The sequence below is a fragment of the Falco punctatus genome (genome assembly GCF_963210335.1).
Source record: "Falco punctatus genome assembly, chromosome: 1".
NCBI classification, from domain to species: Eukaryota; Metazoa; Chordata; class Aves; order Falconiformes; family Falconidae; genus Falco; species Falco punctatus.
Window position 1 is genome coordinate 105735164 of NC_137580.1, and position 23302 is coordinate 105758465.

The window sequence follows — 23302 nt, forward strand, 5'->3', positions numbered from 1 at the left end:
GACTTCGTCAGCATTAATTTTTTCCCGCTGCCATGGAAACCAGTGGGAGGTTGCCACTGACTACCGGGGCTGCAGGCAGGGCTTGGCAGAGGTCTGGCAGCTGGACCAGGCAGGCAGGAGGGACCCAGGAGTTCCTGCCCAGGCTCTCCCTGCCACCCCCCACCTCCCCAGCCCTCCTCTGCCATCAGCCCCAGAAGCAGCATCAAATCCTGCTGGGAGTTTGCTCTTGGGGAATGTAGGACATCTTGCCCTGGAGGGATATGGCCATATAGGTGCTCTGGAGGGAACTGTAGCAGATGGGGCCACACCTGGAGGATGCCCAGCATCACACCAGCCCAGGCGCTTGCTTCCTAAGGGAAATTTGCCCTCAGAAACTGGATGTGGGCTCCTCCGCCCTTCCCAGCCCACAGCTGTGCAGCCAGGGATGCTGGTGGAGAAGCGCAGCCCCCATGGCACCAGTCCCTTGGCAGCCCAGCCAGCACCTCCGGCTGAGTGAAGGGATGCTCCCAGCCTCAGATGGCAGATCCGAGAGTAGCACGTGTTGGCGTTCCTGGCCACAGGCAGGCTCTGGGCTGTTTAACCCAATTAAAAATGGTTTGGACCAAAACTACAAGCGAGGCAGCCTCCTCCTGATCATGGACAATCGCTCAAGCGGGTCTCGGACTCCCTTCTGCACCGCAGCCATGGTTTTCTGGGTCCTCTCCAAGTGATTCCCGCTTTGGCCATGCCCCAAGGGCAGGAACGGCCTTTCAACCACCCACCCGAGCGTGGGAAGGGGAGTAAAGAGGAAAAGAGAGGAGAGAGAGGGGATAATTCCCTGTTGGACTGTCTGCTCCGTGAGCGGGCAGTGCTTCATGCCAGAGCCTGCTGCCAGCATCTCACCCATTAGCTGTGCTCAGTGGCTCAAGACGGGCTTGTGCTGCCCCAATTATCCCTCCCTGCCCGGCACACGCTCACGTTTGTTTTCAGTCCCACCAGCCTGTCCATCAAGCAGTTACTCCTTGGGGAGCGGGCTGTATCGCCAGGTTGTGCACACATAGAGACAGGAGCTGGAGGAGCGCAGAGAGCAAGCCAGGGACTCAGGTGGTCACGGCTCTGCTCAGTGCCTCAGTTTCCCCTGGGGAGTATTGCAGATGATGCTGAGCTTTTCGCATTTGCTTTGAAACGAGACCAGCTGGTTCAGACTCATAGTCCCAGCAGCCAAAAACCCAGCTGTAAAAGTCCAGAGAGGTGCTGGAGCAGGACCGGCCCATGAGGTGCTTTGTTGAGTTCTCTCCCAGCCACTGCAAGGGCTGGGGCTCTTTATTTGAAGTTTAACTCCCTTGTCCAGCCTCTTCAACCAGCATAGCCCTTTTGCACCCAGGACATCCTTTGGTAGTGACTTCAGCAGCTCAGGTCCCCACTGCCTGAAGAGCCACCTCCTTTGGACCTGGCTCATGCCAGCCTCCTCCAAGCGCCTCAGGCTCGGCTCTGCTCTCCTCCGAGCAATCCTTTGCTTTGAGACGGCTCCTTCCAGCTCAGCACTATTATTTATAGCCCCTGGGCTAATCTTTAATGATTACCCTTTGTTTCGCAAAAGCAAGCCCGCAAAGGTGACAGCTAGGGCTGCCTGGACAACCTTAAGGCACCTTTGGCTTCCCTACGGGCTCGTTAAGGTGCCAGCCCTAACGAGCCTGCCCCAGAAGATGCCCTGGAGATGACTCATGCCCCCATGGGCAAAGGCCACTTGTTAACAAGTCAGGTTTGATGCTCCATGACCTGGGCAGGTTGGTTTTCCCTGTGGCTTGTTTTTTTCCTGCCTGGAGGAGGACCCTTTGTGCTGCCCCAGGGCCATGCGCCCCATCCCAGGCTGTGCACAGCCGAGTGTCCCTCCTGGAGCGGTGTCCCTCCCTGCCTGGGTGCTGGCAGAGCAATGGGAGGAAGGCTCTCCCCTCCCCGCCACGGCTTCCCTGCCTCCCCCCTTGCCCTGATTTCCTGACCCTAATGAAGCATTAATATTCAGTGAACCTGCAGCATCTATTCCTGTCCCAAGTGACCTGGTTTCCAGGCTGATGGATGGTGCGCGCCGGGCCAGCCACGCTGCCTGGGCCATTAAGTATTGCACAGATAAATCATCATCGAGCCAGGATGGATCCTCACGAGGCTGGGGACAGTCCTGTGCAGGGTAGGAGGAGCAAGCGCCACATTCCCAGCAGGAGCTAGGCTGCTTTGGATACCTAACCTGAGCCCCAAGCTCCCTGGGGCATAAGTAGCTCCCAGGGACCAGGCATCATAAGGAGCGATTAGGAGGCAGAGGCACAGGGCAGGAAATCCTTGGAGAAGCTCCATCCATGGGGCTCCTTGAGGTCACAGCAGCCTGACGGAGACACAGGCTCTGGGTCTACCCAGACAAGAAGCAGGCTCAAGTCCTGCCTATCCAGCCTGCACCCCTTGCAACAGAAATTATTATTACTGTTATTAATAATTATTATTGCTAACACTAATATTTCTAGGGTTACAGAACAGCAACCAGCCTGCCGAACCATCACCAGCCTAGCTGAGTTGCCCCAGCTTCACACCTGGAGGCAGGCAGACTATCCTGTTATGGAATTAAGAGCAAGGACTGGAAACCAGTGCCCTTGCCTGGCTGGAGGCAGAGGCTGAGATTTCAGCCCTGGGGAGAGCAGAGAAGTGACCCAAAGAGGCAGGAGCAGGCAGCGGTGAGGCACAGCAAACCTGCAGCTTGGTCTCTGCCACTGCCTGGTGGGCTGAGCCAAGCATCAAGACCTTCTGCACTTTGGTTTCATCATCTGGGACAGCAGTATTGCAGTGCTGGCCTCTCTGTACAGCACCCTGAGGTCTCCAAAAGAACCAGTGCAGGAGAAACTCTAACCTCTCCAGAGGTAGGATACTGCCTCAAAGAGGCAATCCCTGCCTCCAGCCAACTGACCAACCATCCATCCATCCATCCATCCATCCATCCATCCATCCATCCATCCATCCATCCATCCATTCAACCACCCACCCATCCATCCATCCATCCACCCATCCATCCATCCATCCATCCATCCATCCATCCAACCCTATATACCCTCTCTATATCCATCCATCTATCCAACCATCCAACCATCCCTATATCCAACCATCCATCCATCCAACCATCCATCCATCCCTATATCCATCCATCCATCCAAAACCAACCCTATATATCCTCTATATCCATCTATCCAACCCTATATACCCTCTCTATATCCATCCATCTACCCAACCCTATATACCCTCTCTATATCCATCCATCCATCTACCCAACCCTATATACCCTCTCTATATCCATCCATCTACCCAACCATCCCTATAGATACCCTCTCCCTATCAATCCATCCACCCACCCAGTGATACTTGAAGGCAATCTGGGATGTGCCTCTCTGGGATGAGAGGTGAGCAGGACACAGACAGGCCAACTCGGAGATGCCTCACTTACATTTGGCGCCCATGCTGATCCTCCCTGGTGAGCACACCTTCCTTCTCCATCAGCATTTGCCGAAAGGTCCCCACTTTCTGCCGGATCTCCTCTTCGGAGTACCTGGATGGGCAAAGATGCAGTCAGAGCTGCTGTGGCCGGAGCGTGGGCTCCCCAGGGACCTGCTGAGGACCCCATAACTTCTGGAGTGACATGTGGCCCAAGGGCCTGGTCAGAAGGAGAAGTGGCATGGTGACAGTCACCAGGGCTTGAAGGAGAGCTTGGTCCCCTGCCACCACCCTCCATGTCCTCCTCTCTCCTGCCTGCCCCTCCCAGCAGTGCTTGGCAGAGGAAGGGATATCAGGGAAGGGGTAAAAGAAGAGGATGGCCATGAGGTTGCCATTCCCTGCCATTGCCCCGGGTTTTGGCACTGCCAAACGCCCCCAGCAGTGCCAGCATCATAGCTGGTGACGCTGGGGTTTGAGCCTGGCACCTCCGTCCCACGGTGAGCCTCCCTCCCTCATCCCCGTGCTGTGCCAGGGCCCCGGCAGCCAAGCCAGCTCTGCGCTAATGCCAAACGCTGACTCAGGCCACTGCAGGGTTATTAACGAGAGACACTAATCACTTTGTCCCTGGCATCTGAGAACAGCCGCAGCAAACCACAGCGCTCCAGCAGTCCCTGAGGTGTCCCCGAGGAGGGACAGGTGACAGCCCTGGGCAGGCAGTTTTGTGCCGCATCCCTCAGCTGCACAAGAGCACCCGAGCATCCCCCTCGACCAAAGCATCCAAATGAAGGGATGTGGTGGAGGGACCTGCAGTGCTCTCAGCATTGTCCCTGGGGACAGGGCAAAGGGACAGGGACCCCATGTCACCACCATGCTGCCACCCTGAGAGGGAAGAGGTCAGGTGTGTCCCCCTGTCCTCACCCACATTGTCTATAGAGCCTGCTTGCATCCCATCCTCGCTGTCACACCCCATCAGCATCACCACTAAGGAGCCCAGAAAACTGGGTGTCACAGCCTGGCCAAGCCCTGCGGTCCCCAAGGCTGGCACCTCGCAGAGCCTGTGCCGGGGACAGTGATGCCACTCAGAGTGGGTGCCCCTGGGTGCAGAGGGGCACGTGGCAGCACCCACCCCCACCCACTGTGGTGCCGATGAAGGGGAACAGCAAGGAGAGGGGAATTAATATTAACAAGCTCATTTGCCCTGAAAGTCTCTCATTAATTCCCCAGCTGGCCAGGACTCCCGCAGAGGACACAGGAAGGCAACCCAGCTGCTTCGCCTCGCCTTGCACCCTGCCTGGGTGCAGGGGGGCCCAGCACCAGGGCCAAACCCACCCCCCGATGCTGCTTTGCTCGGTACCCTCGGTGGTGGTGCACCCAGCACAAGGATGGAGCTGCCAGCCCCGGCCATCCATGGCCAGCCGCCAGCCGGCAGCAGCAGGAAGATGTCCGCCCGAGAAGATGAGCATTTGCTGCAGCATATTATGAACGCGGCTGATGTTCTCAGAGAGGGGACATGAGGCCAAACAAGAGGTGACAGATGGGCCACCGCGGCTGGGCTGTTAGCAAATCTGCAGGGGGCAAGGCCAGGCCGAGGAACCCCCCGCCCTGCATCCAGGGATCCTGTGATGGAGGCAGGAGCACCTCACCTCCTCCACCCGTCGGCACTGCTTATAACCCCGTTGGAGGGATTTGGGGTTTTGCACTTAACACATAGAGTGGATTTGAGAAAGACAGAAAAATTGCTGACACTTCTTTTCCAGACAAGAAATCCAGCCTGCAGGCTGGGAATAACGGCGCAGGCAGCCCAGAGCGAGCAGCAGCCAGATCCAGCGCAGGCAGGAGGAGCCATCCGTGTTTCAGGAAACAAGGGAGAGCTTAAATCCCCGCAAAACCTCTTCTGCTGTCACGCCTGCTCATCCTGGGGGCCCTGCCCTTGCCAATATCTCCCCCGAGGCCATGGCCAGGCTGTGGTCCCCGGCCCAGGCAGAAACCTCAGGGGTGCAAAGCGGTTCCCATATAACCCCCCCGGAGAGCCCCTGCACGGAGGGAAACAGCAGGCGGAGGATTAACCAGGTTGGCCAAGATTATTACTGTAATTATATTATCATTTCAGTGTATCACCGTCATCATCGTTATTAATAGCCTTAATAATAGCAGAGGCAATTACAGCAATAACAACAATACCGGTTGCAATATTGCTATTACCCATCGCAATAATGATACTACTAGTAGTAAGATCCCTAGTAGGGCGCGGGAACCCGACAGGAGTCTCTGGGCTCCCCAAAGCACCAGGTCAGCCTTATTTATTTCCATAACGACAAATTAGGCACAATCATTATTCCAGTCTGTGTGAGACAATTTAATTCTAGGTCACGCTTGCACTCTTAATGAAAGCCTTGGCGAAGCCTTCCCTCAATCCATTTTCCTTCTCCCCAGCTGATACCAGTCCCCGTCTACCCATGTGTGCTGAAGAATTTGCTCCATCCATCAGGTTTTAGTGAGCTGTCAGTGGGATCAGGCTGTTCCACGGCTGCCGGAGCTATGGGGTAGCTGGCAAGATGACCATGGATCTGGTGGGAATGGGGGTCTCCTTGCTGACCCCCCAGCCCCTCCTGCCCACCCGGGCAGGGATGCTCTCCAGTCCCTCAGGTTTTTCCCCAGCCCTTTGCTTCCCCAGGGGAGAGCAGAGGCTGGGGAGCAGCTCACGGTGCCCAGCCAGGGTCACAGGATGGAGGGGCTCCTTCCATTCCAAAACCAGGGGGAGAGGCAGGACAAACTGAAGCACCAGAACAGCCTCACCTGGGACTAAACCCCAGCTGTCCTTCATCTCCTGGGCATGCAGGGCACGGGCTGGGTGGCACTGATGGCTTGCATGACCATGAGCAACTCATTCCTCCTTCCTGTCTCGGCTTTCCCAGCACTATGAGCTGGGAGCCCAGCTTTCCAACCGGAGGGGCCAGGGCAAGCCTCCAACATGTGCGTGGATGCAGTCCTCTGTCTGTGTTTCTCGGAGGCATTTAGCTTTGCAAACCAACCCACCAGTCTACCCCAAAGCTGTCTGATTCATCCTAAAGTGGATTTACTTCCAACTGGGGATGTTTTCCACATCAAGGTGTTTTTTTAGAGAGGAAAAAGGGGGAGAACAAGGTGCAAACCGGTCAAAAAGATCCCAAGCCATGGGGTCCATCTCCATCCCAGCCCTGATGCCCCACTACTCACCCCTGCTCCTCCATCATCTCCTGCAGCTCCATGCACTTCAACTCCACCCGCCGCTTGCGCTCGTGGTCCAGGATTTCCCGGTGAGCCTTCTTCACCAAGCTGGGCTCCACCAGACGCACCTCCTCCTCGCCCTTGTGCCACGTACCCGAGGCGCTGGGCTGTGAGAAGCCATTGGAGGCTTCCTGAGGGGAAGGCACATCGGCCCCGTTGTTGTAGAGAGCCATGCTGGCATGGGCAGCCTTGCCGCTAGCAGCACCTGGGAGGGAGAGGAAGACTTGGGGGTCAGTCCCTGCCCTGGTTTCACTCTCACCGTATGATGGTCACGGGAACCTGCCAGGACCTGCCGGGAAAATTTGTCTCAAGAGAGATGCAGGCACAGCAGGTTGATGGGGACGGTGACTGAGAGATCTGGGTCTTCTGCCAGCACTCTTCCTGCCCCTTGCCTCAGTTTCTCCATCTGCAAAGCGAGGCTGGGGCTCTTCCCATCACCAGGCCATGAGGGCTGGCTCATGGGAGAGAGAGGAGGATGCTCTGCACCAGCCTCTTACCAGGGAAAGCCTGGCAAAGCCTGCATCTGTGTCACCTGGAGCCATACGGTAGCAGTGGGACAGGTGGCCAGGCATCCCTCTGAACCCCACGGGCCCCGCTGCCAGCTGCTTCTTGTTTGGAACAGGGACGGGCATCCATCCTCACACCCTCTGGGGACAGTCCCAGGCACTGTCCCCATCCAGCAAGGGGATGCCCTAAAGACCTCAGGTATCCCCCTTGCATCCCCCAGCTGCACTGGCCAGCGAGGATGCAGCCATGGGACATCCTGATGTCTGGCACAGTCCGGCAATGGCCTGGTGCTGGCCAGGAGAGGAGGTGAGGCTCCCCACCAGCTGCTGCCTGCCTGCCTTCTCCCTGCTCTTTCACCTTCACGTGTCCCTGCCTCCTTCTTCCACCACCACAGTCAACGTGTCCTCACTTGGCTCCAAAAATAACCCCTTGGAAGAGGACAACTGCTCCCGAGCAGCACTGCCGCACTGAGGCTCTGGCTGATGCTCCCTGAGCCTGGGGGAGGAGATGCTCCCAAATCTCCTGAATCAACCCGACAGACACAACCCTGTCTCAGCAACCTCGGGCCATCGGCACATGGCTGAGCACCCATTCCTCAGTCTCGCTGTCCTGTGATGCCCCAGCTCCCCCACCCAAAGCACCGGCCCTCTTCCCAGCACGGGATGCTCCCACTGGAGATCCTCTGCCTCCATTACCAGCAGCAGCCAGGCTGCAGAGGCACCGCCTGGACTTTACTGGGGGCTGTTCCCACAAACGCTTCTCCTGGAAGGTCCTGCACAAAGAGAAATGGTCGAGGACAAAGGCAGAGCACCCTCCCTCACTCTCCAAGCTGGCTTTGGGCTCGGAGACACAGCTTTTGACAGCAGCTACTTCTCTGGGGTGTTTCTACCTGCTGCAGAGGCTCTTCAGAGAACATCATTGCCTACGTGGGAAGCAGCCAGCCCTTGCCTGTGATGCCCGTGGTGTCTGACACATGCTGTCCAAGGAGGGTGGGGCCAAACACTGTCCTGGGAAAGGAGGGATCCCTCAGCCCAGCATGGGTGTGAAGGCAGGATAGACAGATCACGGACTGATCCACACTGTTCTGAGCCCAGGGAGGGCTTGCTGTTCCCGCTGTGCTGTTCCAGTGGGATGCCAGGTTGTTCGGAGCTTTCCATGGCCATGCCAGGTGGGACAGAGCCAGGGTGGGAACACAGATTGCCCCTGAGAAGTTTCAAGGACATTTCTCTGCTGTCTGAGGAGAGGAAAAGCCTCAGAGCTCTCCCCAGGGTGGCGGGGGTCCCAGCCCAGCAGGAAGGCATCTCCCACCCTGCGGCATCCCCAGAGGACATCCCCGGCTTTCCCGCTGCCACTGGCTGCCCCACGCACTCATTTATCTCCTGACAAGCCTGCTCGGGGAGGATGGCAGCTGACTGCTTAATTACAAAGCTTTTTTTTCCCCCTCCATTTTCCCCCATTATTACCACACAGAGAGGACCCAGCAGCCTTTATTGCCGCAGAGGCGTGGAGGAGCAGGCAGCAGGAGATGCTGCCAGAGAAGCCGGAGCCGGACAGGGCTCTGCACCCTCTGGATGCTTGGCCCTGTCAGAGAAACTGGAGTGTCCCTTCATCCCCTCTTGCCTGCAGCAGGCAGGGCAGCACCCACATTTCAAGCCCCATGACACCCCACAGCAAGGATCTACCCCCCCCCAGCTCTCTCTGCCCAGGAGGGACCCCTGACCCCAGCCCCCTCCATGTCCCAGGGTGGCCCCAGGCCAGAGATGGGAGAGCTGCTGCAGAAAAACCTGGCTTGGGGGCTCCTCTTCCTCTTTCTCCCATCAAGGCGTGAAGCCAAAAACCGGGAAGGAAATTTGGGAATGGGGGAAGCTCCTTGCTGGGAAACCTTCCCCCACTGAGGCACTCAAGGAAAGAGAGGGGGAAGGAGAGGATGCTTTCCACAGCAGCCTCTGCTTTTTTTTCCCCAGCGGGAATTAATTTTATCCTGAGCCTGGCAGTGGGTGAATTCATTGCTGCGAAACCTTGAAAGCGTGTGGGATATACAGCCGGGCAGGTAGATGAAGGAGCATGTGAGATAAACCAGCAGCTGGATGGGTACCTGAGGGAAAGGGCTGCACAGTGGGGGAGGCATGCAGATCCCACCAGGAAACGTTCCCCATCTCCGTAAAAAGAATGCAGCTAGAGATATGATAAGGGGAAATTTTATCATTCTACAATTCTGTATCACTCCTGCACCAGGGGCCAGGTGGAGCCAGCCTGGGGATGGACACTGCGCTGCATCCCGGTGTCCCCTCAGCCGTGAGCCATAGCTACCCTGAGAGGTGACACCAGCCACCCTGCCTCAGCCACAGCACCGGCAGGAAAACAAAGGAAGAGAAAAACCACTCGCAACCCCCCTCCAGCTGTCAATAGCAAAGCCAGGCCACAGGCAAAAGCCCTGGGTGAAAAACAGAGCCAGTCCTACACCTCTGGTGACAATGGGGACAAGTCACCAGGGCAGAAGAAGCTCACATCCCCCAGGCTGGGCCTGTGCCCTCCCTGTCCCCAAAGGAGACCCCCCCATTGACACCCTGCACCCGCAGGGGACAGCTCAGGTACACAGGGTGGCCGTCACCACCACAACCTTCATCCATCGGCCACCACGTGGGGACCACCCGGCTCCACCAGCTCACGCTGGCACCAAACCTGTCTGTGAAGGCAGCACAGCCCTGCCCAAGTGGCAGCGGCTTCCCGCCTGGCTCAGCGCTACCCCCGATAATAAAGACGATGGTTAAATATTTCATTATCTGCAGTAATTACCCACAAATCATCAAGCTCTGGCAGCCCGCTGCCCAGCCGCCTTGCCGAGAGGGAGAGGAGGCGTCATGGGGCAAGCGCTGCGCCGTGTCCCCACGGACTCTTAAAGGCTGCAGGGTGCGGCTGGGGACAGCCGCTGGCATCCGTCCCCACCACCCAAATCCCCTGAGTGCCACCCAGGAGGGCTCAACCCCCTGGCACCACAGGCTGGAGCTGCTGGGGGATCTCCAGAGCAAATGTCTCTCTCCCCATTTTGCTGAGCCATTCGCCCACGTTTCAGGGTCCCGATCTCCCCCCCGGCACTCCCCATGCCACCCTGGGACCTGGGGAGGTCAAAACAGCTTTTCATCTCACAGGTGCTTTCTGCTGCCTGGATTAGAGCTTTTGGAAATGTTCAGAGCTCATCCTCATCCTCCATCCTCATCTTCATTCTCATCCCCATCCTCCATATTCATCCTTCATCTGTATACGCACCCTCCTTCTCCAGCTTCCATACTCATCTCCATCCTCATCCCTGTCCTCCATCCTCCTCATCATCCTCCATCTCCATCCCACGCCTTACTCCAAGCACAGGGACCAGCCCAGCACACCGGTTCTCTCCCTCCCTTCCCAGCCACGCTGAGTGGCACCCATGGTGGGGAGGACCCAGCACCCGTGCTGCCAGCCCAGTGGAGGTGGGGACAGACAGACGGCCAGACACACCGCGCTGTGCCCCTGACACAAAGCCAGCGTGGGGTGCCAGGACCATCCTGCCACGCTTTGGAGCTACTGATTTCCAGCCGAGCTCTAAACTGAGCTCCCTCCCTGTGGGCTGGGACCCCTGGGCATCTGGTGGGGTGGCCCCAGGATGTGGCCATCCCTGTGTCCCAGCCCTGGGGGCTGTCCAGCCTGGGCTTTGAAGGAAGGCTCAGGGATTCAGGAGCTCCAGCCCGAAGCAAAAGAAGAAAACAAGGGAAAAGAGCAAAAGAAACTGTTATTTCACCAAACTGCTTTTGCCCTTTTATTTTCCAGCCCAGAAAAAAAATCCCTTCCCAGCTGATTCTGCCCAAATCCCCCTGCCCCCCCGGATGCTGCTCTGCTCCCTGGCCATGCCCACGGCACCCCGGGCATGGGGCTGTGCTGGAGGCAGCTGCCCGTCACTCCTGGCCGCTGCCGTTGCAGGGCCCTGCCGCGCCGTAATGCGGATGAAACCGCTTTCCCAGTGGGAGCGGGGATGGCAGCGAGGTGTTGGCGATGCCTGGATGCTCTCCCGGCATCTCCCCCTCGGCAGGGAAAGGCAGCAGCAGTGCCTGGGCATCCTCCCCCTCCCCGCTTCGGTGCTAATTAAAGCCGCCTCTGGCCGGTGCTCGATTAATTCTCGCCACATCCAGCTGCACCAGCCAGGGTGATGGCGAGCGCCTGTGTGCCAGGGATGCAGGCACGGGATGCAGGCAGTGAGCCTGGGACGGCGGCTCCCTGGATCACTGGTGCACTGAGCGTGCCAGAGCTCAGTCCCAACATGCAGGGGACAACCCAGCCGAGGCGAGGACCCTTCAGCCCCATCAGAGAGGGTGACAGGAGCAGCCCCCATGGTTGCCCTGCCCTCCGTGGTCTCATCAGGGCACACCAGCACCTACCGAAGTCACCGCCTTGTGTCTGAAGCATTTACAGCCCCATGCTAGGTTGCTCCCTGCCCGTGCTGTGGGGACAGCTGGCAGAAGGGGGCTTCTTTTGGTCACTCACAAAATGCCAGAATATCACGGGAAGGCAGCCGGCCTCCTTTAAACACCTGGTCAGAATTACCAGGAGGAAAAGTCTGGGGTTGCTGCCATTAATTGGGCTGACCTTCTCCAGAGCTGCCTTCCGCTAGCCCCCGAGTGCCAAAAACCATGAGTCAGACCTCCCAGAATGAGAAAAAAGAAAGACAAATCTGGCTTTAAACGTAGCCGGTCTGGGGTTCGTTAGCTCTGCCTCCCAGCCCCAAGCCGGCAGAGATCCTGCCCGTGGGAAGGGGTAGCAGGAGAGGGTTGGTTATAGCCATCCCAGCCCCTTCATCCTTATTTTCCCCAGCCAGAGCATCCTTTCCCCAACCAAAATTTGATGCCTCACAGACTTTAATGCAATTAATAAAGAATATATGGATGCTGGCTGGGGGGGGGGGTCACGAGCTGGGCGAGGGCTTGCTGCTGCTTGTGCATACCTACGTCTGTGCATATATATATAATTTATTTTTTTTTAAATAGATGAGGAGGCTGGTGGAGAAGCTAAACAGTTGCTAAGCAACCAGGCTTCTTCCTGACTTGGGGATGTAGGGATGGGGGAACCAGGGGTGGGGACCAGTCCTCCCCACTGGACGGGCACCACACAAGGGTGTGGGCAGAGGAGACCCATCAGCTCCCCTGGGAGATGTTCCGGAGAAAAGGGCCTGATGGAGGGCAAGGAGCCAGGTTTTGCTCCTGTCCCCAAAACGCTGCAGCTGAAGCTCCCCCAGCCTGAACCCCTTGGGCTGCGGGGGCAGGCTCTGTGAGCCCTGCTCTCAGCTCGGGCTGGAGGAGAGCTGGTGGAAAGGGGGTCACACCACGATGGGGACCAGCCCCAGGGGACCCTGGGACTCCCACAGTGATCCCATTCCTGAGCCAAGGATGAGGGACAAGAGGAGAAACACATCCAAGTGACAGCAGCAAACCCCTCTGTGCTGAGCGGAGAGGCAGCAGGTCCAGGTGATGGGTATCCCCTATAGGACCCTGCAGCCCTGTGTCCCCCCGGCCACATTCTACTCAGCCCCCTGGGGCCACCACAGCCACCAGCAGCTGCTCACTGGTGGCCAAGAGACCAGCAGGCAGCCCCAGCAGGCAGGGCTCAGGTGCTCGCTGCCCTGCCAGACCTTCTACAACCAGGAGGTGCTTAAATAATGGGTAAGGACAGAGTGGGGGAATACCCAGCCCCCCTGGTATTGCACTGCTGGGGCCATTTGCTTTGCTGGGCAAGGAGTCAGGAGGCAGAGGTAGCCCCATGGCCCATCACCACTTCGGAGGAGGGGGAGAATAACAACAATAAAAGCAATTATTGAGCCCCCAGAGGAGGAGGGGGATGACTGTCACAACGGGGTCACCTTTCCTGATGGGGACACAATCCCAGAAAATGACCCCCAGGGCTGAGCACTGTGGCATGGGGGGGGGGGGGGGGGGTCATGGCCAGTGCAGGGGGATCGTCCAGCCGGGGATCCCCCCCACCCCCACCCCCCCGACTGGCTGGGCGGTTGTGTAACGGGAGGAGCTATTCCAGGGTTTGAGCACATTATATAAGCCACAGGCCACCTGGCCGGGGAAAACGGGAGCTGGGAGATAGTCGGGAAGAGGAGGTGGAAGGGATTTGGGGATCAGGGCCCCCCACAGCCAGCAGGCCCCCAGCAGCCAGCACTAAACCCATGGGGTGACCCACACCCCACAGACACCCCCTGCCTAGAGATGTGGGGTGGGCACGCTCTGCCCCCCCTCCAGCAACACCCAGGACCCACCGTCACACATCCACCCACATCCAGATCTGGCCCCTAGGGCAGGAGACCCTCTGCCTGGGGGGAAAGCACCATTTCCTTGGCACCGGGGACAAAACCAGCCAAGTGCCCTGCACCCCTCCACCTGCCTGGCAAAACCCCCGCTCACCATCCCCAGCAGCAACCAAGGACCAAAAGCTCCCCTAAAAGCTAAAAGCTGCCCAGCTTCTGGCTCAAAAAGCCCCTGCCTCTCCCTGCACGTGTTGCCAGGATGAGTCCCTGGGGCAGGGGGAGCCAGGTGGGAGGCAGGGGGTGGCATCGCACAAGGCCATGCTGGCAGAGGGGGATGGAGCAAGGATGTTGTGTGTTGGGACATAAGCACCACACGCTCCTGTCCCCAAAATCTCCCCCAGTGCAAGATTTTGTCCCCTGCCAGGACAAACCCACATGCCAGGGCAGGGAGAGCAGACAGGACACGAGCACCTGCACCCTGTGAGATGGTCCTCAGCCTTTACCACCAACCTGAGACACCCCCAAATGCCAGCAGCCCCCACACGAGCCCCTGCAGCAGCAGAAGCGCAGGCAAGCCAAGAAACATCCACAGGCTGAAATTTCGGCTCCGGAGAGAATGAATGAACGCACTTCCCCCGAAAGCCACCTGCTCCCCCCGAGCTGGGCCCGACCCCTCGCCACCAGCCCCCCGCATGGCACAGCCTGGCCATCCCTGGGGCCAAACCTGGGAAGGAGAAGCAAAAATGCTCCCAAATGACGAGCCATTGAGCCGCCGCTCAGCTCCCCGGCTGCCAAGCCTTGCCCCTCTCCTTCCCCCGCGCAACACCCGCAGGGTTTGAAATCTCACCAGCCAGACCCAGCGCTGCAGGGCCCCCTCCCCAGCACAGCCAGGGGGTCGGCACAGCAGAGAGAAGGGCTTCAGGGCCGTTATCCCGGCCTTGTCTCCCACTGGCACCCCACAACGTGCTAGAACCTCGGGGGGGCTCATCACCATCCCGTCCTTCCCAGCCCGCGGTGCAGACAAAATCCCGGTGCCGGGGGGGTCAGCGCTGCCGCCGGCCCGGCCGGCTCCCCTGCAGCGTGGGGAGGGATGTGGGGTGCCCCCTGCCAGGCCCCCCTGCAGCACGGGGAGGGATGTGGCGTGCCCCCCGCCAGGACCCCCTGCACCGCGGAGCCCTTGGCACATCCACGTCCCTTTGGGGTCCCCCTGCGCCCCACAGAGCATCGCACCCCCAGGCTCCTTGCCCCATCCCGTACCCCCAAAAGCATCAAACCCCAGGGGCCTCCCCCACCACCCGCCTGCCCGCGGGGTCCCCAGCCGCCCCAGCACCCACGGAGCGCTGCACCCTTTGCCCAGCCCTTCCGTCCGCGCCCCTCCGGGGACCCCAACACCCGGCCCCCCGAGAGGCAGCGCGACCCCCCCATCCCATCCCCACCGGCTCCTCAGCCCCCCCGCCCCTATCCCTCGGGGGTCCCCAGCCCCCCGCACCTCTCAGCCCCCCGCCCCGTGCCGGTGGGGTCCCGCTGCTCCCCCGCCCCGCTCTCCCCTCCCGCCCCGGGTCCTACCCGCCCCCCCCCCCCCCCCGGCCCGGTGCCGGCCCGCCAGCCAGGCCCGGGCCCGGCCGCGCCGCGCCTCACCTCACCCCGCCGCCCCGCCGGGCCCGGCCCGGCCCGGAGCCGCCGCCGCCGCCTGCGCCGCCCCGCTGGGCCCCGCTGGGCCCGGCCCCGCTCGGCCCGGCCCGGCCCGGCCCGGCCCGGCCCCTCCCGGCTCCGGCTCCGGCTCCCGGCTCCCGGCGCGGCGAGCGCGGCCCCTCCTGAAGTGCTGGACAGCTCCGCGCCACAGAGCCGCCCGCCGCGCCAGCGCGCCGCCGCCACTGCACAGCGCCGCCTGCCGGACGGAGGGCGCGCGGCACCCGCGCACCCGCCCGCACACCCCAGAGCTCCCCCCTTCCCCAGTCCCCCCTCCCCCAGAGCGCCCATCCTTCCCCAGAGACCTCGTCCTTCCCCAGACCACCCCTTCCCCATAGACCACATCCTTCCCCAGAGACCCCATCCTTCCCTAGACCATCCCTTCTCCAGACATCTCATCCTTTCCCAGGGACCCCATCCTTCCCCAGAGCACCCGTCCTTCCCCAGACTCCCCTTCCCCAGACTCCCCTTCTTCCCCACAGACTCCGTCCTTCCCCAGAGCACCCATCCCACCCCAGAGCACCCCTTCCCCAGAGACCCCGTCCTTCCCCAGAGTTCTCATGCTTCCCCAGAGCATTCATCCCCAGAGACCCCATCCTTTCCCAGACCATCCCTTCCCAGATACCTCATCCCTTCCCAGAGACCCCATCCTTCCCCAGAGACCCTCTTCCCTAGAGCCCCATCCTTCACTACAGTCCCCCTTCCCCTGAGCCCCCCCATCCTTCCACAGAGCACTCCCCTTCCACAAACCCACCATCCTTCACCAGAGTGCCCCCTTCCCCTAAGCCCCCCATTCTTCCACAGAGCCTCTATCCTTCACCAGAGTGCCCCCTTCCACAGAGCCCCCCATCCTTCATCAGAGCCCCTCTTCCACAGAACCCCCTTCCCCAGAGCCCCCCAACATCCCCCCAGGGCACAATAGCCACCTACACCTCCCCACTTATCATACAGCCCTCTGCCCTGCATCCCCCTGCACCTCACAACTCTCCCCAGTGCCCTCCCCCACCTTTGTCCCCACATCTTACCTCCCACCTGCACCCCCAAGCCCCAAATCCCCCCAGAAGCCCACCCCACCACAGTCCCCAAAGCTGCACCCTGGGGTATAGCACCAAACACCAGCCACCGCAGCACCTGCCCCTGCCAAGCTGCTTGTGCCTGAGGGGTGCAATGGCCAGAACCGCCCCCTCCTGTACCCCACCCTGTATGCCATCCCATCCCACCCCAAATCCCATCTCTTCCCATCCTATATCCCACCCTGAATCGCATCCCATCTTGTAACCTGTCTTGTCCCAGCCTGTATCCCACCCTGTATCCTAGCCCATTCCATGTCAGCCCATCCCATCCCATGTCCCACCCTGTATCTCACTCCACCCTGTATCCTACCCCATTGCATATCTTCCGCTGTATCCCACCTCACCCCATATCCTGTCCCATGCCCTACCCTCTCGCCCTGATGCCCCACCTCACCCCAGTGCCAGCCCAGCCCTGCCCACCCTCTCCCAGCTGCTGGCACTGACTGGGACCAACTGGGGCACCCCCACCCCGGTGGCTGCGGGTGGATTCAGGCTGGCAGGGGGGCCAGGGTGACATGGGACATGCCAGGTCCCCTCCAGAGATGTTGCCCAGCGCTGCAGCACAAGTGATGAGTCCGTAATTAATTCTCGTTTCTTTCAGTGATGCTGAGCACTTGCCCTCCTTATGGGCCAGGAAGCAGTGAAACTTTGAGGGGGAGAAGCTCCCAGTACAAACCAATGCCACCAGTCTGGTCCAGTTAGCCTTGTAGTGAGCAGCAGTGTGGCAGGACCCGGCCAGAGGAGGAGAGCTCAGGGTGCAGCAAGGAGGGAGTGGGGCGGCTGCAAAAAGAGAAGGCGCCTTGAAAATCCCCCAAAAGGACCAAAAAGAGAGGCAGCCCCTGCAGCAGTGCTGAACCAGCCTTGTGCTGCTTGGGGCCACCCTCAGCCCCCCCAGATCTCCCTGTACTGTGGCATCCTGGTAGGGGACAGGGTACTCAGACCTCCCCCAAACCACCCTGAAACCTCCCACCATGCTCATGGCAAAGGACGGGGTACCCAAACCACCCCAAAACTGCCCAGTGTGGTCATGGCGAGGGTTTAGCTGCCCAACCCACCCTGAAACCACCCTGGCTGCTCTGCCAGGGCCCCAGGCAGGGACACCGCGCACACCTGGCTGGGGACGCCTGTCCCCCAATGCCCCCCACCCTGTGCCTCAGTTTCCCCTGCACCGCACAGGCAGGGCACCCCCTGCAGCTGAAGCCCCCTCCTTAATCTGGCTGCTCCTTCCCAAGCAGGGAGCTAAGGGCACCCGGGTGTCCCTCCATTGTGGATTTGGCCTCGGGGGAGGGGATCTGGGGAGGGAGCTGCAGCAGGGACAGCAATGGGGAGCCAGAGCTGGGGTCTAAGGGGAGCTCTTGGGGGTTAGCCCAGGCTGGAGACCCCTGTCTGGGGGGGGATGTCCCCACAGCTGGGTGATGCTTTTCCCCCTCAAGATGCTCTGGGGAGAACTGGACCAGGGACCAAGCTGGTCCCAGCAGCACTGCTCACCAGCACCAGCCCAAATCCATCACCACAGCCAGAGCCACTGACCTCACCTACCTCCCCATCTCTGTGCACAGGGATCCCTGTGGGTCCAGGTGGCAGCAGGCCATGGGGAGGGGTCCAGCTGTGGGGGGACAGTGCCCACCTGCAAACAGGGTGGAGGGCACAAACATCCTTATCCCACGAGGATTAACCACTCTTTTGGGGTTGTCTCCTACCAGCTGCTCTGCAAAACCTGCATCCCACATCTGTTATCCACCACCCTCTCCCGTAGCTAAACTCATCGGTACAAGGGTAGGCAAACTCCCCATCTGCTGCATGAGGAGGGGCTGGCCCAGACCCCCCCAAACACAGTGGGGACAGGGAGCGGGTACAGGTGCCCAGAGATCCTGCAACTCCCCAGCATCCCTCCCCTGACCCACGCAGCCTGCCCAGAGGGGCATGAGTTGATCAAAGCAGCAGGTGGGTCAAAGCCATGGGTGGGAGCCTGGCTGAGGGTGGGCAGTTGCAAAGCCACAGCAGTGTGGGAGAGTGGGGACACCCACGAGCAGCCTGGGGGACATGGAGCCTTCCCAGAGAGCTGTGCCATGCCAGCGCCAGCTGTGCACCGCCTGCAGCCACCCATGGGGTGCAAGGTGTTGGTGTTCTCCCGTGCCAGGGCTGCCTGGGTGCTCACACATGCACATGCACACAGACACACACTATTGCAGCCCCTACATGCTGTTCTCCCCCTGCTCCAGGGCAGCCTGCCCCAGCCCTATCTAAAACAGCCACAGGAGCTGGGAAGGGTCGCTTGGGGTGGGAGAGGGGCTGAGAATGGGCTGCAGCCTTGCCAGGCTGTTATTGTAGGGACTACATAAACAAGGGGTTTGGCCACGTGTTGGACCAGTTCTATTAAACTGTAGCCAAGCAGCGGGGCTGCGCGTGGGAGCTGCAGTGCAGCCCCCTGAGCGTCCCCAGGGCTGCTGCTGCCTCCCCCTGCTCCTGCCTTTGCCCCTGCCATGTGCCTTTGGGGCAAGAATAGATGCCACCTCCTAGGAGAAATCTCCTGTGTGGTCACAGCCTCTCCTGGTTTAATGCTGGAGGGAGAAAACAGCCCATGATGGGAAAATCCAGCATCCTCCAGATGAGCCTGCGCCCTTTGCAGCACCACTGTCTTTCCAACACCCACAGAGTCCACAGCACTGAATAATGCATCAGGCCCTGGGAAACAAAGAAGATGGGGGGGATGTGGCCAGGCTCCCCCGCTGCACCAAAAGCAGCTTGGGGAGACCCTGGCTGGGGGGGCCGCAGCCCCATGGGACTCCCTGGGTGCTGCCAGGAGCCAGGGCTTCGCAGCGGGGCTGCATGGGGCTTTGGCCAGTAGCCTGGGAGAATAGCAGTGGGAGATCTAGTGTAGCCCAGGGTGCAGGATCCCAGCCGGGGAGCTGGCACTGGCAGTAAATACAGCCAGAATCATGCCTAGAATGGAATGGAGAAAGGCAATAGGTATCCGGGTGAGAAAAAGGGAGAAAAGCGGCAAGAAAAAGCTGTCAGGCAGGCAGAGAGCTGGGGGGTGCAACCGGGAGAGCAGCACGAAGGGATGATCTGGTGGAGAACAAAAGGGGAGAGATGGCAGGACCCGGAGAATGGACGGTAATTGCAAGCAAACAGGCAGAGCCACCCGCAGCTGGGGGGACAGGAAGAAAATAATCACTTGAAAGAAAGCGAGGCTTCAGGAAGGAGGGTGTGTGTGGGGGCTGTGGGGGTGGGAAAGGCGATAAATAATTAAAAGAGATCAAACGAGGCAGGCAGCAGAACAGGCCTAATTGCAAGGCTTCGCACTGAGGTTCGACATCTCCACCAGCCGCCTCCTGATGCAGAAGAAAGGGCGGCCGGGAGCGGCTGCAGCACAGGGAGCGTCCGTGCTGCCAGCACAGCACAGGCAGTAGCCCCTGATCAAAGCCCAGCGCTGACTTTCTTGATGCTCAGCAACCCCGCGTGAGGCAGCAAGGAAGCAAGGAGGAAGGAAATGCCAGCAAATAGGGGGAGCAAAGCAAAGGCACAAAGGGAAAGGGGCTGGGGGCACCACTCTCCCCTGAGAGCCCAGGGTGTGACCGGGACCAGGCGTCTGAACAGCCCCGTGTGCGCCCAGGGTGACCTTGGCCCATTCGATCGTGGCCCAGCGGCTGGAGGCTCCCATCGATTTGGGCTCGACCCTGTGGCCACGTGGCCCTGCTTGCTGGTGGGGTGGGTTGGCTGGGTCTCCGGTTCCCCCAGGGCTCCCCTAAGCCTCCTAGCCCACGGCAGGGATTTTTCTTCCCTGGGGATTTGTCCAGCCACCCTCCAAAGCCCTGGGAAACATTTGCATCCACGTTGTGCTGCAGAGAGGAGACCCCTGCGCCCACCTCCCTTGGCTCATGCAGGAGCTGCCACTTGCTGCTTTCCTTTGGTACCTCCCGACTCAGAGAAACAAGTACGGGAGGAAAAAAATGAGCCACCACTCCCCTTCCAGCCTGAAAAGGCCTTCAAGCAGTCATCCATTACCGGAGACAAACCCAAAGGGCAGCTCACCCAGAGCATCACCCAGCGCACGTAGAAGCAGAGACCCGCTACTGGCCACGACTCTCCTGCTGCATCTTTCCCCATGACCAGCTCCTGCAGCTACTATGACACCCTCCGATCCATCCCAGAGTTCCCAGGGACCCCCTGCAGGCAGCAGGTGCCAGGGACAGGCAGAGCAGTGGCAGAGCTCAGCTCGAGCGTGCTAACCTCTCCTAACAGGCAATCAAATCCTCACCCCGGCAGGAGTCCCTGCATATTAATTGCACTGCGTTATCCAGCCATCTGTTCCCGCAGCCAGGGAAAGAGCAGTCCCTTTGGTCTCCTTTATTAACAGGTTTCCCTGCAAATGCAAACAAACCCTCCCGTCTCGGCGCCACGCTCCAGAGCTGCTTTGAGGCACCCACGAAGGAATCGAGAGCTCGTGGGCATTTTAGTAAATCAAGAGCAGCAAACGCAAAGGTGATGATTTTATGCTGCCTGTGGCCAGGCAGGAGAGCCAGGGGAAGGGAAAGACTGCTGCAAAGCCAAACCCGCAGATCAGAGGGTTTCTGATCCTCCTGCCCACATTAAAGCCTCTCATTATTGCCCTGTGAGAGAGAGGGGGAGCTGAGCTGGCTGCAGGGGAGATCTGCCTGCACCCCAGCTGTGCTCAACCCACCTCGGGGTGTACTTCCCCCTCTCCTCTCCCAGTCCACCACCTACCTCCCTGGGCAGGGGATGCTGCGTGCAAAGCGCAGAGCCCAGCCCAGGCTGCTTCACCACAGGGGGGTTCTACCCCCTACCCCTTAAGTGCCTGGTGCACCGGAGTGGACCTGCCCCGGCAAAACCAGGTGGGACCTGGCTCTGGCAGCCGGTGAGGAGCTCGCTGTGGTCGCTGAGCAAAGCATGAAGCCTCCAAAAGGGGATCAGCCATACAAAGCCTGCCATGAACCACCAGCCCCAGTAAATTGAGGCTGAGCAGCAGTGACAGGGGGACAACCAGCATCTTTGCTAGGTACCTCCACATCCCCTCCAGTTTTGCTCCTTTCCCGGAGCTGGGAAGACAGCCAGCTTTGCCAAGGCAGATGCTACACCCAACTGTCTTCCTGTTGTTGTTTCCTCTGCTTCTTCTCCTAAATATCACCGAAATGCCAGCAATCGTCCCCAGGCCCCAATAGGCCTGCTGCAGGCTTACTAGCCTTACCCAAAGGCAAGCTGCTGCTGCCATCTCCCGGCTCCCACCACCTGGAGCCCTCCCGGGGTGAGATGGGGCTCAGGGGTGACAGCTCTGTACCACATCCCAAAGCACCAGCTCTTAAACAGAGCCAGGAAGGGAAGAGTCTTCCCAGGAATGAGGGACACCGGCTGCCAGCCTGCACCTTGCTCCTGCGGTCATCCCACCTGAAGCCCTCCGGGACACCAGGGTCAATCAGGATGAAAGACTCAAGCCATAACATTCACCATTTGCTTTTCTCCTTGTTCCATCCTTTCCTGCACTTCATCACGCTGCCCCAGCAGCACAGGAGTGGCAGGTGGGATCAAGTGACCTGACATCTGGCCATCTGGAGTGTATTTATTACTCTTAATACACATCTACTCTGTATCTTGACATCTGGGCTCCAGCACGGAGCTGGTCTCTGCCTGAGGTGGCGACAGCTCTGTGCACATAAATGATGCTGCAATGGAAGATGTCAGATGCTCCAAGACCATCAAGAAAATAAGCCTGCCCAGTAAACAGGATGAAACCCAAGAGCTCTGAGCAGGGCTGGTTTTTCACCTCCTCCAGCCCCAGTCACTCACCTCCACAGGAGGTAAGAACCAAAGGCTGCCAGCTTGTGACTCAGCAAGGCGGCCACCCTGCGCCAGCTTACAGGACAGAGGATGAAGGTCGTGTGCCTCAGCATCAGGAAACAGCTTCCAGGGCACAGCACTGGCTTATCTAGGTACACCCAGTTAATTCCTGCTTCTCCAGGAGGGGTACACCCTGGTTCCTTTCCTCCTCTGGGGAATCTGTTTAGAGAGAAGGGGTGGGATGTCCCTCTGCAAACCATCTTCAGTCTTTGTAGATTAAGTTACCCACCACAGCAGTGTTCAGCCGGGGGGACAGCACATTTGACCAAGCAGAGAAGAGCTCAACAGGTTCATTTCTCACCCTCACCCAACGCCCTTCTGGTCTCTGCCTTCACCGCAGAAACCCACAAGCGTGCCTCATTTTCCTTCCCAAAAGGAGAGCTGATTTCCAGGCACGGGGAATAGCTGCAACTCCAAGCACGAGGCATGGGATTTGGGGAGGGGGGACAGACCACAGACCCAAAAACTAAACAGTGCAGAAAGGGAAGGGACATTATTAACATTAAGGGGATTTTGAAGGAGACCCTGAAGAATCCACAAGTCAGCAGGTGCTGGGAAATAATCCTCCTCCACCAGCTCCACTTAACCCAGGCTGTCCCCGAGTCCCTGCTGGTATAAGAGAAGCTTTCTGCTTGTCCACGCAGCTCCCCAGGCTGCACTGGATTTGAACTGCTGACACAAGAAAAAGACAGAATAACCTAAGCCACACTATGAACCTCTGGTTCTGAAAAACCTCCAAGCCTCAGAAATCTGCTCTATCTGCTGTAATAAAACCAGCAGGACTAGAACAAGCGTATGTTATCTTCCTCTGGGTTGCAAGGCAAGGAAAGCTGCCCCTGCAGCCATTAGCTCAGCAGCTTTATGTCACAGCTCCCCAGGACCACCTGGACATACACGCTGGGGTGCAGACCACCAGCTCTGGCAGAGGGACGCACACTCTTTCTAAACAACCTGTGCTGCCTATTTCTAGATGCAAAGTTGCTGACAGGCTGCAAGACCCCTAACTCCAGCGACCTGCTTTAGAGCAGTCTGCCCCGCGCCCTCCGCTTACTGCTTTGAACATGTCATATTTACTAGGTCTGGCCAGTCACTCCTCCTCTCAGCATCCTCCGGTTCTGCCATCCTCCCTGGGCCCCTCCAACATGATCTTTGTTTCCTTAATCTTCAAGTCTATTAATAACACCTA

General features: G+C 59.4%; 1 protein-coding gene across 4 annotated transcripts in view; it reads right to left on the bottom strand.

The window, feature by feature from the left end:
• Positions 1–15241, bottom strand: part of SRRM3 (serine/arginine repetitive matrix 3) — a 28828-nt gene extending 13587 nt beyond the window's left edge. The window contains exons 1-3 of one of the 4 annotated variants that reach the window (XM_080367866.1): positions 15137–15241; positions 6664–6919; positions 3461–3562 (exon numbers count right to left, since the gene is read on the bottom strand). In XM_080367866.1, the coding sequence (XP_080223992.1) occupies positions 3461–3562; positions 6664–6887 (326 nt within the window). In that variant the 5' untranslated portion in view covers positions 6888–6919; positions 15137–15241. The remainder of the gene's footprint in view (positions 1–3460; positions 3563–6663; positions 6920–15136) is intronic. The other 3 variants (XM_080367867.1, XM_080367868.1, XM_080367869.1) reach the window with 3 other exon arrangements.
• Positions 15242–23302: the final 8061 nt, after the last annotated feature.